This window comes from Oncorhynchus tshawytscha, linkage group LG03 (assembly GCF_018296145.1).
Source record: "Oncorhynchus tshawytscha isolate Ot180627B linkage group LG03, Otsh_v2.0, whole genome shotgun sequence".
Lineage (NCBI taxonomy): Eukaryota > Metazoa > Chordata > Actinopteri > Salmoniformes > Salmonidae > Oncorhynchus > Oncorhynchus tshawytscha.
The window spans coordinates 45,373,006-45,388,877 of record NC_056431.1 but is presented as its reverse complement, the minus strand read 5'-3'; the positions used below and the strand labels follow the sequence as shown (position 1 = coordinate 45,388,877).

Genomic DNA, 15,872 nt, shown 5'->3' with positions numbered 1-15,872 from the left:
AATATGTTTCAAGCTGTCTTCTCCAAGGCGAGCACATTAAAGCAAGGCACCATGGAGGCAGTTTGGGAGAAAGAGGGGGACAGTCAAGGGATGGAGGGAGAGGAGCCACACAAAAAAATCAAGCCATCCTCAATCTCTTTAGCCCCCCAGTCCCCTCTGAATCCTGGGGACATTCCTGTCATGGCTTTTCTCTCCAGCCCCAGAGGTTTGGTTGCTGTGACATAATGACTTTGACAGCTGTGGCGGCCAGATCCCCACTTTTGCAAAAACTGTATGTCGCTGTGTTTTTATCCGCAGCTTGGGGTTTGGGCTTGGGATGGAATGTGGGAAGAGTCGGGATCTTATCTATGATCCTTTTTCAAGTAAAATATCCATGCATTTTATCCACTAAATAACACACTTTTAGAGTCTCCCTTGAAGTAAATTAAGCTCTTATTTTGTAACCGCACCCCTTTACTGTAAGGGTTGTCTGTCCCAGATCACTCACTCTCACTCACTCTCACACACACTCTCACTCACTCACTCACTCACTCACATATATACTACCGTTCAAAAGTTTGGGGCCACTTAGAAATGTCCTTGTTTTTGAAAGAAACACATTTTTTGTCCATTAAAATAACATCAAATTGATCAGAAATACAGTGTAGACATTGTTAATGTTGTAAATGACTATTGTTTTCTAGACTGGTGTTTGGCGGGTACTATTTAATGAAGCTCCCAGTTGAGGACTTGAGAGATTGTACTTCGGGGCCTCCCACTTTTCTATTCTGGTTAGAGCCAGTTTGCGCTGTTCTGTGTAGGGAGTAGTACAAGATCTTCAGTTCTTGGCAATTTCTCACATGGAATTGCCTTCATTTCTCAGAACAAGAATAGACTGACAAGTTTTATAAGAAAGTTATTTGTTTTCTGGCCATTTTGAGCCTGTAATCGAACCCACAAATGCTGATGCTCCAGATACTCAACTAGTCTAAAGAAGGCCAGTTTTATTGCTTCTTCAATCAGAACAACAGTTTTCAGCTGTGCTAATATAATTGCAAAAGGGTTTTCTAATGATCAATTTGTCTTTTTAAAATGATACACTTGGATTAGCTAACACAACATGCCATTGGAACACAGGAGTGATAGTTGCTGATAATGGGCATCTGTAAACCTATGTAGATATTCCATTTTTTAAAAATCTGCCGTTTCTGATCAATTTGATGTTATTTTAATGGACAACAAATGTGTTTTATCTTTCAAAAACAAGGACATTTCTAAGCGGGTGTACATATGGTGTGATTTTTTTGGAGGAAGTAGTTTGAAAGTCTTAGCCCTGGTGATGTCTCCTTTTTCTTCCCCCCATTGTTAGTCTTAGGCTCCTGCTGCAATAAAGTCACCCTGAGCTCTGGGCTCTCCTACATGACCTGCATCTCAATGATCAGTCACTCACTTCCCGGCCCTGTTCCTTGCTTACAGTCTTGATACTCACACAAGCATGCGCACACACACACACATACAGTCTCTTTTGGATCTTGGATGTCTTTTGGCTATTGCAGTTACATTAGCATGGCGACATTATCGCCTTTACTGTGTGGATGGGACGGACAATGAACAGGCTAATGCATGCGATCGGCATGTCAGATGATCTTTGCCGTTACATGATTTGTTATGTAAATCGAAGTAGTGGGGATTTTGATCCCTACTTTAATCCTCTCTACATGATGATGTCGTGATGCGTACATATGGTATTACTTAGCGCAGCGGCGCAGTTAAAAACAACACAGAGGCGGAGAGAGCGAGAGAACACACTGCCTCAGAGACTGCCTCCTCCCTCTTCAGATCTGTTTCCAATGAATGCACCACAAGGAGTCACCGAATGGGAATGCATCTGCTTCTGTCCTGTAACCAAGCCTCTGATCTCAGCCCGACCTAGTTTTTCCAAATGGAGAAACAGACATAGGAATAATCTAACAAACCATTCTCAGTGCCCAGTGCAGTTTCACTGTGTCTGGCTTCCCAGATGCTGCTCTGTGCTGTGGCCAGCTGCCTGGATCCTCAGTCTCCACACACAGCCAGGCCTGGCCAGCTAGGAGACCCTGGCAGACCCAGTCCACAGCATGAAGTCTGGGGGGGACCTCAACCCTCAGACCTGCTTAGTGTCTCTCATCTCTAACCAGGCATGACCCCCTTTGTTCCATGCCTGCCTGAGTCTATGGAGTGTGTGTGGGACCCCCCCCCAGGAGAGGTTTGGTGTGCAGTGGGCTGGCTCATGGTGGGGGAGGTGGACCGTACAATGTACTCTGCGGGGGTAGACTGGAGAGACCAAGAGAGGGAGAGGTACAAAGTCAAACACCTGACAGCATGTTTACAAACAGCAAAGAGGCGGAGGAGAGGGAGGAGGCCTGGGTTTGGTTGTGACCACCAACACAAGCAGACACTGTCATCTCTGTTTACCCCTCTCCTGTCAGCTGGAGCATGTAGAGGTCAGTTTACCGAGAAGTACATGCCTCCGCTGGAACATATAAACACTGCTAACATCCGATGAGACCGGGTTCAAATAAGTTCAATCTAGACACAGCTTTCCAGGATGTCTGGTTATAATTGATATACAGAGATGGGCTGAAATCGGATTGACACTGGCATTACTGTGCAAACCATCTGAAAAGCTCCTTAGATGAAGGCCCAAAGCAGAGTGATTTGTGACATTCTCCTGGAACTGTAGAGGACGATAGAAATGTCAGCTGCCAAGTGTGATATTTACTGATATAGTGGGACCTTTTTTGATAGTGAGTTCTGTGCCATGGGGATGGGACCAGATAGTATGTGTTTGTGTACCCTGGGAGAGAAATGTGTGTGTGGTTGTGTGTCTGTCAATGTGCATGTCTGTGCGCACATGTGAGAGAAAGCAATGTGTGTGTATCTTATCAGCAGAGCAGGCTGTGTACTACTGTACTGTATGCAGAGTGATGGTGGCTGTGCCTTGGCAGTGATCAGTCACTGACTCATGTGCTTCATTAATGACTGGGGTTCTTATTGTGTTGGCGGTCACAGATGGCAGGACTATTACTGCACTGTGCCTCTGCTTCTAATCAGGCCCTCCACTAGTCTACCCTACCCTACCCTACTCTACCATACCCTACTCTACCCTACCCTACTCTACCATACCGTACCCTACTCTACCATACCGTACCCTACTCTACCTTACCCTACCCTACTCCACCCTACTCTACTCCAACCTACTCTACTCTACCCACTCTACTCCACCCGACCCTACTCTAACCACTCTACTCTACCCTACTCTACCCCACCCTACCCTACTCTAACCACTCTACTCTACTCCACTCTACCCTACACTGCTCCACCCCACCCTACTCTACCCACTCTACTCCACCCTATCCTACCCTACTCTACCGTACCCTACTCTACTCTACCCTACTCTACCTAACCCTACTCTAGCCTACCCTACCCTATTCAACTCTAACCCACCCTACCCTACTCTACTCCACCCTACTCCACCCAACCCTACTCTACTCTACTCTACTCTACTCTACCCTACCCCATCCTACTCTACCCCACCCTACTCCACTCTACTCTGCTCAACTCTACCCTACCCCGCCCTATTCTACTCCACCCAACCCTACTCTACTCTACCCTACTCCACCCTACCCTACTCTACTCTACCCTACTCTACCTAACCCTACTCCATCCTACTCTACTCCACTTTACTCTACCCCGCCCTACTCTACTCTACCCCACACTACTCTACTCAACTCTACCCTACTCTACCCCGCCCTATTCTACTCCACCCTACCCTACTCCACCCTACCCTACTCCACCCTACCCTACTCCACCCTACCCTACTTTACCCTACCCTACTCAACTCCACCCTACCCTACTCCAGCCTACTCTACTCCACCCTATCCTACCCTACTCTACCCACTCTACCCACTCTACTCCACCCGACCCTACCCTACTCTACTCTACTCCATTCTACTCTACCCACTCTACTCCACCCGACCCTACTCTACCCTACCCTACTCTAACCACTCTACTCTACTCCATTCTACCTTACTCTACCCCACCCTACCCTACTCTAACCACTCTACTCCACCCTATCCTACCCTACTCTACCGTACCCCACCCTACCCCACCCTACCTAACCACTCCCTACTCCATTCTACCTTACTCTACCCCACCCTACTCTAACCACTCTACTCCACCCTATCCCTACTACCCCACCCTATCGTACTCCACCCTACTACCCTACCCCTCCACCCTATCCTACCCTACTCTACTCCACTCTACCCTACCCTACTCCACCCTACTCTACTCTACCCACTCTACTCCAACCTACCCTACCCTACTCTAACCACTCTACTCCACCCTATCCTACCCTTCTCTACCGTACCCCACCCTACTCTACCGTACTCCACCCTACCCTACTCTACCCTACCCTACTCTACTCTACCCTACCCTACTCCACCCTATCCTACCCTACTCTACTCCACCCTACTCTACTCTACCCACTCTACTCCACCCTACCCTACTCTAACCACTCTACTCTACTCCACTCTAGCCTACTCTACCCCACCCTACCCTACTCTAACCTCTCTACTCCACCCTACACTGCTCCACCCTACCCTACTCTACCCACTCTACTCCACCCTATCCTACCCTACTCCACCATACTCTACCGTACCCCACCCTACTCTACTGTACTCCACCCTACCCTACCCCACCCTACTCCACCCCACTCTACTCTACCCTACTCAACCCTACCCTACTCCACCCTGCCCTACCCTACCCCATCCCATCCTACCCTACTCTACCGTACTCTACCGTACCCCAACCTACTCCAATCTACCTATACCCTACTCTACTTTGAATTTCTATCCTTGACTCTGTCCCACTGGATTCCTCCTTGTTCTCCAGGAACAAGTGTTGCACTATGTTATAGTACTAAGTACAGAAAACCCAGGCTACTGACTTAGATTTCCTCTCTGTATTAAAACTAGGCCTATGACTGTTTTTCTGTGGAGAGTTCTGACACTGCTGGTTTACGGCTGGTTGGTTCTGCAGCAGCACGGCCTTGGCAGGAAGGCAGCAGTGTGGGTGGTTGTTTGGCTGGTGTCTGCTCTTGTGTCCTCTAGCCTCCTGCTCCCCTGTGGTCTCACCCATCACCCTTCCACCATATGGAAACAGCTGGTCCTATGTGGTGGTGCCCAGAGCTCCCTACATGCCGCAGTCAGAAGGGAGAGTATTGGAGGGAGAGATAAAGCAGGGAACCTATGGAGAGGGAAGCTGTGTTGATGCTTCTTTTGGACACTTCAGTTGAATGAATTATTATGCTGGTGATGCAAGTAACTGTTTAATGAACACTGATATAAGTGAGTGTAATAATGGAAAACATTTCCCATTGGTTAGTTATGTGGGTTGCCCACTTGTGATTGGAAGAGGTCACTATATAATCCAGGAAGTAGAGAAGGCCTTAGTTTCAATGACTGCAGAAGGGTGGAAGCAGTCAGTCTCAAATGATGCTGGGTCATTATCCTACACTCTTAGAAAAAAGTGTTCTTCGGCTGTCCCCATAGGAGAACCCTTTTTGGTTCTAAGTAGAACCTTCTGCGATCCATGCAACCAAAAGGGAACAAAAAAAGGTTATTTCAAAGGGTTCTCCTATGGGGACAGCCGATGAAGATTTTAGGTTCTAGATGGCACCTTTTTTTCTAAGAGTGTAGACAGGGTGGGACTGTTACTATAAACACTGGAATAACTGTGCTACGTTCTGCTCCGGTGAAAATCAGCCAGAAGAATGCAGCCTGGCTAAACGGCTCCACTCCCTTCCTCTCTGCCATGCTTCAGTCGTCTTAGGAGTTTTCTAATAGGAGTTGTGGCTTTAAACTGCAGTCCCTGACATCCCTTTGTGCCTCTAAATGAGGAAGGTTTTCTTCTATAAAGGCAGGGCTGCTATTTGGGGTTGCTTTGGTGTCGGCTGTGTATGTTCCCCTGGGATTGGAAAAGAAGTAGTGGGTGAAAAACAGCCAGATGACGGACTCAGACGGAGACTTCAAAGTGTTGTCGTGGAGGAATGGACCTCCTAGGTGAGCCGGGCTGCCAGTAGATCAGCTTCAAAGAGCACTGTGCCATCGACAGTCCCCACGGTGACGCTTGTAATTCAGAACAAAGTCACAGGGACAGACTCGTCCCCCTGTCTGTCTGATCCTCAGTGTCCCAACCCCTGGGCCTCCGTAGAGGGAGGGAGATGCTTTGAGCAATCATCTAGAACCTGGGAGTGAAGAGAGGGGGTGGTGGCGCGTTAGTCAACCAGGATATGGCTTCTATGAAGCCACCCACTATCCATCCAGTCAGTCAAACGACACTCAGTCACTACTGCAAATGTCACTATTGTTTGTCTGTGCCATTCCTCCTAAACCCCTAAGTCCTAGAGGGATGATGAGACCCAGTCCGGAATGTGCTCTGATGCTCATTGGTCCTTGATTAGACTTGCAGATGGAGTTTGCTGAGGGGATTTCCAGTGAAATGTCATCAGAATGAGTCTTTGAAACCTGGGGGGGGACAATATCATCCTTAGTCCAAGTACACATTGCTCATTGAATGGTTGAGCTAGTGAATGCCAGCCAGCCCGCCTTATAGTCAAAAGACAATCACTACTGCACCATGTATTTCTGTAGCTTACCCATGTCTGTTTCTATGTCTTTTACAGCAAAGAGCCTCTGGCAAGGTGGTGTTTGACCTGGTGTGTACCCACCTGAACCTCGTTGAAGGGGACTACTTCAGCCTAGAGTACCAAGACCACCACAAGATGATGGTGAGGGAAGACGACAACACAGTACGACAGGGGTTGTTTCCCGACTAGACGGGAAGGTTGTTTCTTTGTCTAAGTGTAGAAGCTTTAAATTCGTATCTCTATGCCGACTAAGGGACATTTGTCTTCCTTCTCTTCACAGGTTTGGCTAGACCTCCTTAAGCCAATAGTCAAGCAGCTGAGACGTAAGTAACCCAGACTTCATTACACGCTTTTACATGGCGAACAATGGACAGTTCAGTCTTAATTTGCTTCAGCTAACACTGTTGTTGTTGCTGCTAACAGAAGAAAATGAATCAAGCCAAAACATGGGAACATTAAATGTCTTTGAAAGGAGACAGCTCGGCGAATTCATTTAGTTGTGGCATCTCAAAACCACGTCTCATCTGAGCAAACTTAATCACACACAGAGACCATCTTCCTTCCAGTCGGAGGCTCTGCTGTTAAATGTTTACATCTCCAGTCATAAAACATTCATGAAGTCTTATAAAAGACTGGTCTGCTCATCTACAAATGAGGACATGTGGTGCGCAAGAGCCAATGCACTTCTTCCTTGCTATGATCGATGTGAGAGAACCCAGATTCAGGTCTGAGTGAAGTAGAGTATCGGAAGGAATCATAGAGATTCTAAAACCTAATTCTATGATAGGAATCTCCCTGATTTTAGAATGTGTAATTTGTATTGTCTTGGCTGTGACTCTACTTATATAACCATGCCATGATCTCACACCCACAGGGCCCAAGCACACAGTCCTGCGATTTGTGGTGAAGTTTTTCCCCCCTGACCACACCCAACTACTGGAGGAACTGACTAGGTAAGACTAAACAGGAAGAAGCCTATTAAACCACAGGAGTTTTAACCAGCAACATACCAGCCACCATTTCAGAGGAACCTTCAGTCTACAAGGCTCAGCTATAAGATTTCCTCATCTACAGGTGCTTAATAATTGGAATTAGTATTCAGCTGACGAGCTGTCAGTGCATGAAGTCGTATAAGGCTGACTGCACAGCACACAGCAGGCTATCAGCAGGCATATTATGCAGTCTTTCCATTAGACTAAGTCATTCTCGGGTCAGATCTGTGTGTGGAAACGACTGCGATGTCACAGAATATAACTGCTAATTCAGAAGTGACTAATGTGTTCCAGCCTCCCAGCAGATTTATTTCTGCCTCAGACATATAATTCACGCGGTCCATGTTTTAAACCTGCCAGGTTTTTAATGTAGCACCTTGAAATGGTGCTGGTTATTTTCAATAAGACTAATGTTTTTCTGATGTATATTTTCTCATTATATCATTAATTCCTTGACCCTACAGAAGGTTACAGTTGATATTGGATGGGTAACGAAAGACCGCTTATCCATAGACAAGACTGTTGCTCTGCAGTCCAGTTGTCTTTGTTAAATGCAGTTTTTGGGGGGTTTGTACTGTACTATGATGCAATCGTAAGGGGTCAGTCAACAGTCAGTACTTCCAGGTGTGGTGACATGTATGTGCCAAGAAGCTGTCTTTCTGAACCTGTTGCGTTATAGATCGTATTTGGCAAGCTGGGATCAACTCCAAGTGTTTCCTTTTTGAGGCTGCTCCCTCCTGCGTTGTCGTCTGACAGGTTTTTGATGTTAACCACACACAGCCACAGTCATCCTGTTGACTCTGTTCTAACCTGTCTCGTTGTACCGTCTTGTTCAGGTACCTCTTCGCCCTGCAAGTCAAGCATGACCTTGCCTGTGGACGTCTGGCCTGCAACGACAGTAGCGCGGCCCTGCTGGTCTCCCATATTATCCAGTGTATGTCTCTCTGTTACTTTATGGCTTAGTGGACCACAGGGTCAGTAGAGAAGATGGATGTGTAGGGAAACACGTTGTGTTGCTCGTGCCGTCTTCAAAATGTGCCAACCAGGATGTGGTGCAGCATCCCAAATTGACAATCAGTGTGTTGCCATGGATACCTTTTTATAGTCTTCATCTGAATGAAATCTGGAAAGACGGACAGCTTCAGAATAACCAAACATGTCAGTACCCTCCCCAGAAAACACTCTCAAGAAAGTATTTTTGAAAAAGTCATCCGTTCCTCAGCCTGCCAGGATTCTAATGCTAGAGGGAGCTGTCAAAGTGTGATTCTAGAGGGAAGAGACACAGATGAGGATGTATTCCATTGAATCTATTCTCATCTGTTCTATTTAGGGATGTAAGCGAATGATCCAAATGATCAACCTGCGGTGGTGCAGATACACTGCACACAATGTAATACAATGTCATAACATTAACCCTTTGTCCTCCAGCTGAGATTGGGGATTTTGAGGAGAGCCAGAGTCGGCAGCACCTCCTCAACAACAGCTACATTCCAGACCAGGTGGCTCTGATCGACAGGATCATGGAGTTCCACTCCAAGAATGTGTGAGTAACTCCTCTATAACTGGTTTGTCTGCACTGAGCTGTGCAGGCATTATTCAGGTCCACTCTGAACAGGAAAAGGTCGTGAAAGACCCTTATACTTTCCAAGGCAATGTTTAATACGCAGATGACACAGTCGGGGAAACTCGCCACTGAATGAATAGAGTGCTTTGTTCCAGTGTGCTAACTGACATGGCATTCTTCGTCATGTTTAGACAAGGCAAAGCCCCCTGGGCTGGTTGAGCGGTTAGGGCCTGGAGGTGCATGTGTGAATGTCTGCTTTTATTAGCAACCCTGCTTGGGTCCCCAGAAAAGGTCTGGAATCTACTCGGATCACAGCCTAATGAGCAACACACCGCACCAGACTTCAGCATGGAAAACAGCTAACAACTTTGGATTTCCATTGTTGTATCTCTCCTGTCTAGTCAGTTGACAGGTTGGCACAAGGGAAACGGTTGCTTGAAGTCACTCACTGTAGCTTCTCCTACTCCCAGTGTTTTTCCCCCTATAATCTCTTTCCTAATTGGATAGTTCTGTACTCCTGGGAGAACACACGGTGGAAGGCTTCCATATCCCACAATCCCCTCAGTGTCGTCCTCATCGTTGCAGCTGGCTGGCTCTAAACATGTGCCAGGAGGACATGGTCAGCCCTCCCCTCACCCCCCAGTCCTCCACGCTAGGCAGCTGACAAGATGAAAGGAGCTCCGTTAGATTTGACTGTCCTCCCCGGCTTGTTCTTTTTCTTTTCTGTCTTTTCAGCTGATAACACTAACCACAGTTCTCCTGGCAGGGAGCCATGGCCAGAGTTAAATCTCTAATTAACTACAGCACACAGGAAACAGGAAAGCTTTTTCACAGATAAGAATTAGGGAAATGAGGTACTGTGCAACTTCGTTTCTACCCAGAACTCGGTGGTGTGTGGTGTCAACTGAATGTGGGAACACAGATTGGCTTGTGGCTTGGTCTCTCACCACATTTACAGAACATATAGGACTATGTATTTGATGGTAGATATTATTCCGATTTAAAGTACAGTTCTTGATTTAGAGCAGCCAGGTTCAGAAGCTCAAAATGGATGTGAAATGTAACTGTTTGAATTCTGACGCATCCCACCTCATCTCCACCTTGCCGTGATTGTGAAACTCATAAGAGACTTGTGTGAGACTGCGTCAAAAGTAGGGCACTATAAAGGGAATAGAGTGTCATTTGGGACATGTCCTTGGAGAGGCTTATGAGACTTACATGAGACTTGACGCAGGCTATTGTTTGTGTGCTTGTAGGGGTCAGACGCCAGCAGAGTCGGACTACCAGCTGCTGGAGGTGGCACGCAGGCTGGAGCTGTACGGAGTGAGACTGCATCCTGCCAAGGACCGCGAGGGCAGCAAGCTGAGCCTGGCCGTGGCGCACACGGGTGTCCTGGTCTTTCAGGTGACCAACACTACTTTACAGGTCAACACAGAGTAGAGCTGGATGGAGTTAGAGGATTTGTAGACTGCTGTTTATAATTAGAAACGTACAGGATGTTTGATCCAAATGTTTGATGTGGATGGTGTAATGGCAAATGGGTAGTTTAAATGATTAACCAGCTTGGTTATGCCACACTTGCTTGCAGCTGTTCTGCTTTTCAATTGCTCTTTGAAGTGGAATTGAGTTTGACAGGCTTTTGACATGTGACAGTTTCTCTGTTCACAAATCTATTGGGATTAAGAGCTAGTTCTATTTGAGGAATGTGGAGCTGATGTTTGATGACAGGATTATTAAGACGAACAGGCTGGCTTTTATTGCATGGCACACGCCATGTTAAACCGTTGTGTGAACTTCTACATTGGCTGCAGGGACACACCAAGATCAATGCCTTCAACTGGTCCAAAGTGCGCAAATTGAGCTTCAAACGGAAGCGGTTTCTCATCAAGCTCAGACCAGACCTGAACGTAAGTCATCTGGCCATAGACTATAAGAATTTCAAAATGATAATCATCACCAATGCCTAAGGGCGTCCAGCCCTGAGTTTTTTGCATTGATGCGTGTTACATCTATATCTGTCCCACCCTGCAGCAGAGCTCTTACCAGGACACTCTGGAGTTCCTGATGGGTAGCAGGGACTGCTGTAAAGTCTTCTGGAAGATCTGTGTGGAATACCACGCCTTTTTCCGCCTCTTCGAGGAGCCCAAACCCAAACCCAAGCCTGTCCTCTTCACCCGAGGCTCCTCCTTCAGATTCAGGTAGACAAGCTGGCCCCTCGAGGGCCCCTGGGGCCACACAATAATAAAGCAGTCTCTCATGACACATATAGCAGGTTTGATGAAGAACCAGTCAGTACCTCAGTCTGAATCTCATTTACTAACTGTCACCCGGACAAAGCTGCTCCAGCTCTGTTGTAAGTTCACTGACCTCAATCATCTCCCTTGCTACTTTTCTCACTGCAGCGGTCGGACCCAGAAGCAGGTGATTGATTACGTGAAGGATTCTGAGTTTAAGAAGATTCCCTTTGAAAGGTAAAGACTTAGGGCTCTATTTTTGGCTGACGTTAAGCCAGCGCAATTGTCTATTCTTCTATTTTCATACCCTAGTGCCAGGACTGGTAATTTACCTGTCTTATATTAGCTTGCATGCGCTGATGTGGGATGGGTGGCAATATCGGAGGTGTGTCCTTAACGTGCGCCGAAGTGCCAATTCCAGTATGCGCCGGTGGGGATATTTCAGAAACAATTATACAAAACCAATAGAATGTTATATATACACTACCGTTCAAAGGTTTGGGGTCACAAATGACTATTGTAGCTGGAAACAGCAAATTTTGTATGGAATATCTACTTAGGCGTACAGATGCCCATTATCAGCAACCATCCCTCCTGTGTTCCAATGGCATGTTGTGTTTTTCATGTTAAAAGGCTAAATGATTGTTAGAAAACCCTTTTGAAATTGTTAGTACAGCTGAAAACTGTTGTTCTGATAAAAGAAGCAATAAAACTTGCCTTCTTTGGACTAGTTGAGTATCTTGAGCATCAGCATTTGTGGGTTCGATTACAGGCTAAAAATGGACTGAAACAAAGCACTTTCTTCTGAAACTCTTCAGTCTATTCTTGTTCTGAGAAATGAAGGCTATTCTATGGGAGAAATTGCCAAGAAACTGAAGATCTCGTACTACTCCCTTCACAGAACAGCGCAAACTGGCTATAACCCGAATAGAAAGAGGAGTGGGAGGACCCGGTGCACAACTGAGCAAGAGGACAAGTACATTAGTGTCTAGTTTGAGAAACAGACAAGACCTCAACTGGCAGCTTCATTAAATAGTACCCGCAAAACAACCAAGTCTCAATGTCAACAGTGAAGAGGTGACTCCAGGGTGCTGGCCTTTTTTGCAGAGTTGCAAAGAAAAAGCCATATCTCAGACTGGGCAATAAAAATAAAAGATTAAGATGGGCAAAAGAACCACACATACTGAGTAGGTGACTGGATGATCTCCGCGTCACGACAGTTGGAACCAAAAATTGCAAATTTGGACTCCTTAGACAAAAGGACAGATTTCCACCGATCTAATGTCCATTGCATGTGTTTCTTGGACCAAGCAAGTCTCTTATTATTATTATTATTATTATTATTATTATTATTGGTGTTCTTTAGTAGTGGTTTCTTTGCAGCAATTTGACCATGAAGGCCTGATTTCACAAAGTCTCCTCTGAACAGTTGATGTTGAGATGTGTCTGAAACTTGATCTCTGAAGCATTTATTTGGGCTACAAATTCTGAGGCTGGTAACTATAATGAACTTATCCTCTGCAGCAGAGGTAACTCTGGGTCTTCCTTTCCCGTGGCGGTCCTCATGAAAGCCAGTTTCACCATAGCGCTTGGTGGTTTTTGCAACTGCACTTGAAGAAACATTCAAAGTTCTTGACATTTTCCAGATTGACTGACCTTCATGTCTTAAAGTAATGATGGACTATCATTTCTCTTTGCTTATTTGAGCTGTTCTTGCCATAATATGGACTTGGTCTTTTACCAAATAGGGCTATCTTCTGTATACCACCCCTACCTTGTCACCACAAGTGTTTGGCTCAAACACATTAAGACGGAAAGGTATTCCACAAATTAACTTTTAACAAGGCACACCTGTTAATTGAAATTCATTCCAGGTGACTACCTCATGAGGCTGGTTGAGAGAATGCCAAGAGTGTGCAAAGCTGTCGTCAAGGAAAAGGGTGGCTACTTTGAAGAATCTCAAATATAAAATATATTTTGATTTGTATAAAGCTTTTTTGGTTAGTACATGATTCCATATGTGTTATTTCATAGTTTTGTTGTCTTCACCATTATTCTACAATGTCCTTGAAGGAATAGTGTCCAAACCTTTAACTGGACTGTGTAGATATATTTAAAATAATATATATTTAAAAAATATATATATATACAGTGCCTTGCGAAAGTATTCGGCCCCCTTGAACTTTGCGACCTTTTGCCACATTTCAGGCTTCAAACATAAAGATATAAAACTGTATTTTTTTGTGAAGAATCAACAACAAGTGGGACACAATCATGAAGTGGAACGACATTTGTTGGATATTTCAAACTTTTTTAACACATCAAAAACTGAAAAATTGGGCGTGCAAAATGATTCAGCCCCCTTAAGTTAATACTTTGTAGCGCCACCTTTTTCTGCGATTACAGCTGTAAGTCGCTTGGGGTATGTCTCTATCAGTTTTGCACATCGAGAGACTGAAATTTTTTCCTCCTTGCAAAACAGCTCGAGCTCAGTGAGGTTGGATGGAGAGCATTTGTGAACAGCAGTTTTCAGTTCTTTCCACAGATTCTCGATTGGATTCAGGTCTGGACTTTGACTTGGCCATTCTAACACCTGAATATGTTTATTTTTTAACCATTCCATTTTAGATTTTGCTTTATGTTTTGGATCATTGTCTTGTTGGAAGACAAATCTCCGTCCCAGTCTCAGGTCTTTTGCAGACTCCATCAGGTTTTCTTCCAGAATGGTCCTGTATTTGGCTCCATCCATCTTCCCATCAATTTTAACCATCTTCCCTGTCCCTGCTGAAGAAAAGCAGGCCCAAACCATGATGCTGCCACCACCATGTTTGACAGTGGGGATGATGTGTTCAGGGTGATGAGCTGTGTTGCTTTTACGCCAAACATAACGTTTTGCATTGTTGCCAAAAAGTTCAATTTTGGTTTCATCTGACCAGAGCACCTTCTTCCACATGTTTGGTGTGTCTCCCAGGTGGCTTGTGGCAAACTTTAAACAACACTTTTTATGGATATCTTTAAGAAATGGCTTTCTTCTTGCCACTCTTCCATAAAGGCCAGATTTGTGCAATATACGACTGATTGTTGTCCTATGGACAGAGTCTCCCACCTCAGCTGTAGATCTCTGCAGTTCATCCAGAGTGATCATGGTCCTCTTGGCTGCATCTCTGATCAGTCTTCTCCTTGTATGAGTTGAAAGTTTAGATGGACGGCCAGGTCTTGGTAGATTTGCAGTGGTCTGATACTCCTTCCATTTCAATATTATCGCTTGCACAGTGCTCCTTGGGCTGTTTAAAGCTTGGGAAATCTTTTTGTATCCAAATCCGGCTTTAAACTTCTTCACAACAGTATCTCGGACCTGCCTGGTGTGTTCCTTGTTCTTCATGATGCTCTCTGCGCTTTTAACGGACCTCTGAGACTATCACAGTGCAGGTGCATTTATACGGAGACTTGATTACACACAGGTGGATTGTATTTATCATCATTAGTCATTTAGGTCAACATTGGATCATTCAGAGATCCTCACTGAACTTCTGGAGAGAGATTGCTGCACTGAAAGTAAAGGGGCTGAATAATTTTGCACGCCCAATTTTTCAGTTTTTGATTTGTTAAAAAAGTTTGAAATATCCAATAAATGTTGTTCCACTTCATGATTGTGTCCCACTTGTTGTTGATTCTTCACAAAAAAATACAGTTTTATATCTTTATGTTTGAAGCCTGAAATGTGGCAAAAGTTCAAGGGGGCCGAATACTTTCGCACGGCACTGTATATATATATATATATATATGGGGGATTGGGAATTATGCAGACAATTACATCGATAGAAGCCGCAATGTTGAAGCTGATAACAAAAATAAAAGAAGACCAACCGAAAGCTGGTGTTCGCAGTAACGGGGTTGGTTAGGATTTTGACAGCGGAAGCACAGCCTATCCAGCCGTGACGCACAGTACCTATATGCACAAGAGAGATGTGCTTTTAGTGCCCGTAAACCTCATATTTAGAAACGTAAAAATCCTGTTTCATTTGATTTAAAAACCAAGCATAGCATCCCCTTCTCCTCATCACCAAAGCTTTATTAAATTATCAAGTTTGGCAGCAGCAAAACAGTGAGTGGAAATCCCATTTTTATCCATATACAGTTGAAGTCGGACGTTTACATACACCTTGGCCATTTAAACTCAGTTTTTCACAATTCCTGACATTTAATCCTGGTAAAAAAAAATCCCTGTTTTAGGTCAATTAGGATCCCCACTTTATTTTAAGAATGTGGAATGTCAGAATAATAGTAGAGTGATTTATTTCAGCTTTCATTTCTTTCGTCACATTCCCAGTGGTTCAGAAGTTTGCATACACTCAATTATTTGGTAGCATTACCTTTCAATTGATTAACTTGGGTCAAATGTTTCGGGTAGCCTT

At 45.1% G+C, this 15,872-nt stretch overlaps 1 protein-coding gene across 5 annotated transcripts in view; it reads left to right on the top strand.

Annotated features, from left to right (window-relative positions):
• The window catches only part of LOC112236979 (FERM, ARHGEF and pleckstrin domain-containing protein 1), an 81,811-nt gene that overhangs the window by 42,618 nt on the left and 23,321 nt on the right, over window positions 1-15,872 (top strand). For 4 of the 5 annotated variants that reach the window (XM_024405621.2, XM_024405599.2, XM_024405607.2 and 1 more), the window contains exons 3-11: window positions 6,704-6,808; window positions 6,948-6,990; window positions 7,542-7,620; window positions 8,496-8,593; window positions 9,088-9,202; window positions 10,480-10,627; window positions 11,035-11,130; window positions 11,255-11,421; window positions 11,626-11,694. In XM_024405621.2, coding sequence (XP_024261389.1) covers window positions 6,704-6,808; window positions 6,948-6,990; window positions 7,542-7,620; window positions 8,496-8,593; window positions 9,088-9,202; window positions 10,480-10,627; window positions 11,035-11,130; window positions 11,255-11,421; window positions 11,626-11,694 — 920 coding nt within the window. The remainder of the gene's footprint in view (window positions 1-6,703; window positions 6,809-6,947; window positions 6,991-7,541; window positions 7,621-8,495; window positions 8,594-9,087; window positions 9,203-10,479; window positions 10,628-11,034; window positions 11,131-11,254; window positions 11,422-11,625; window positions 11,695-15,872) is intronic. The other variant, XM_024405616.2, reaches the window with a different exon arrangement.